Source organism: Empidonax traillii, unplaced genomic scaffold, assembly GCF_003031625.1.
Source record: "Empidonax traillii isolate 1590-97213 ecotype Southwest subspecies unplaced genomic scaffold, ASM303162v1 scaffold2645:size43381, whole genome shotgun sequence".
Classification (NCBI taxonomy): domain Eukaryota; kingdom Metazoa; phylum Chordata; class Aves; order Passeriformes; family Tyrannidae; genus Empidonax; species Empidonax traillii.
This window is the reverse complement of record NW_020957838.1, coordinates 10,540-12,555: the sequence shown is the minus strand read 5'-3', so window position 1 is coordinate 12,555 and position 2,016 is coordinate 10,540. Positions and strand designations below refer to the sequence as shown.

Genomic DNA, 2,016 nt, shown 5'->3' with positions numbered 1-2,016 from the left:
GCGCTGCCTGGGCGCGCAGCGCTTCTCGCTGGCCGGCGCCGCCTTCCCGCCCGACTTCTGCGAGGGCACCTTGCCCTACTCCTACAACCTGTGCGTGGCCGCGCCGGCCCGCGCCGCCGCCGAGGCCGCTTGGCCGCCGCCGCCGCTGCCCATCCTGCCCGCCGAGGAGCTTCTGGCCGGGGAGCCCTGTGACAAGCCGAGCCCGAGCAGCAGCGCCGTCGCGGGAGAGCCGCCCACAGACACCGGCGCACCACAGGTACGTAAGTCCGTTCTCTTCGAGCTCTTCCTAGCTGTTGTCCTCTTTTCTTCTGTGTTTCCCCGAGTGTTGTGGGTGGGGAGTGCTGGTTCGTGTCTCGGTCACAGAGTGAAGGAACTAGGCCACTCTGTCCTCTAACAGTACTGAGCAGTGACACTTCCTCGGTAGTTACAGGTTGAATTCCAACTGGAGGTGTTGTATGCAACATTTTAACTAATAAAGGTTAAGGTGCATTGTTACTATGAGGAAGGAGATCCTCTGGTTCCGCATGAAAGAACCATGGAAATCATACTGACGTTATCTGTTGGAGATTTTTCCTTAATGATCGATTTGTCCCGAAACTATATTCTTGGACCTCATTGATAGGTCGACGCAAACCTTTCAGTTAGTGCTTTTTCGGTATTGGGCTCACAAAAGAGTTCCTATACTTCATAAATGGAAAAGTGATAGGTTCTCCATCCGGACTGAAAGCAGAGAGTGTTACCTATATTTTGCGGGATTGGTTCCAGCCGCGGGACGTCTTAACTTTTCCTAATTTTCCTTATTTTTCCATCCTGGTCGGTATTCCTTTTGTGCTTTTTCTTTTTTACCGTTTAAAATACTTTTTTCATACACTGTTGTAGATGAAGAACGAGGTCTTAAGAGGAAGAAATAGTTGTGATTTCTGTTTCGGAGTCTATTTTCTTTCCATATCCTCTTTACAAAAAGAGAAGTGCTTGGACCTTGTATAGCGAATTCGTTCTCCTAGCTTTTGGGTTGGGGCGGGGGGAGGAGGGGGAGGTTGTTCCAGTGATAGTTACATCTGTCTGCTTAAAAGGATAGGCCCCTAAGATCCAAAAATTTACATTAAATCTGAAGGAGATTCGCCAAATAACAATGTCGGCACTTGAATTTGCACATTTATCAAGGGTACCCTAACAGAGTGTGCAGCCATACTTCTCTTTTCCCACTGTCCTAAAGTATTTTGTTGAAAATATGTTGTAGCTACGTGAATATACAAACATTAGCACAGTTAACAAGCAACAATCCCTTACACCTTGATTTCTGAGAAAGAAAAGCCTCTTCCTGGGGATACAGAATGACGTGATTGTGTGTAAATATATGTGTGTATAATGTGTCCAGGTTCACTGCAGGTGCTTTCCAGCCTCTTGAGTAGTGGTAGGTGCAGTCATAACGGAGTGATCAATAACGGACAGTCTGAAGCACAGGGATGGGAGAATATGAATTCCCAGGAGTAGGGCAGCCTCCTCCTGTACTGTGGCCTCAGGAAGGTCTTTTAGGGAGAAATCCCGGAGAACCTGGCAGGTGGTTGAGCAACCCATCTCTTCTGGAATTGTGGGGGTTGGGGTCGTTTGCGTCTCAGTTTCAGTGGGCTGACATCACTTCCTTCCAGCTTTAGAGGTCTCAGTATCAATCAGTGTTGGCAGAGTAGTTGATTTAGGTACTATGGACTAAGATATTCATAATCAAAGTTCCCGATGCCTGGTTAAATAAGCTTAATACCTGTGGTGTTCCGGGAGGAGGGGGTGTGTGTCTGATAGTGAACATCAGAGCCAGCTTCCTTTTGCTATTCTTGGACCAGTTATTTAATTATAACTTCTAAAAATACTTGTGATGAAATTTTTAATTCTGAACTACTCTATTAAGACTCGTAACACCCTGTACGTCGTAATAAGGAAACTATGACATACACATTGTGCGTGCACTGCCGGGAGGAGGCTGCGGGCGCCGCTGTTGACCGAGATGAGAGAGAGGAAGCC

General features: G+C 47.6%; 1 protein-coding gene across 1 annotated transcript in view; it reads left to right on the top strand.

Moving 5' to 3' along the window:
- The window catches only part of LOC114072107 (protocadherin beta-15-like), a gene marked incomplete at both ends in the record, with an annotated part of 34,206 nt that overhangs the window by 21,681 nt on the left and 10,509 nt on the right, over window positions 1-2,016 (top strand). The window contains one exon of the mRNA XM_027910026.1: window positions 20-256. Coding sequence (XP_027765827.1) covers window positions 20-256 — 237 coding nt within the window. The remainder of the gene's footprint in view (window positions 1-19; window positions 257-2,016) is intronic.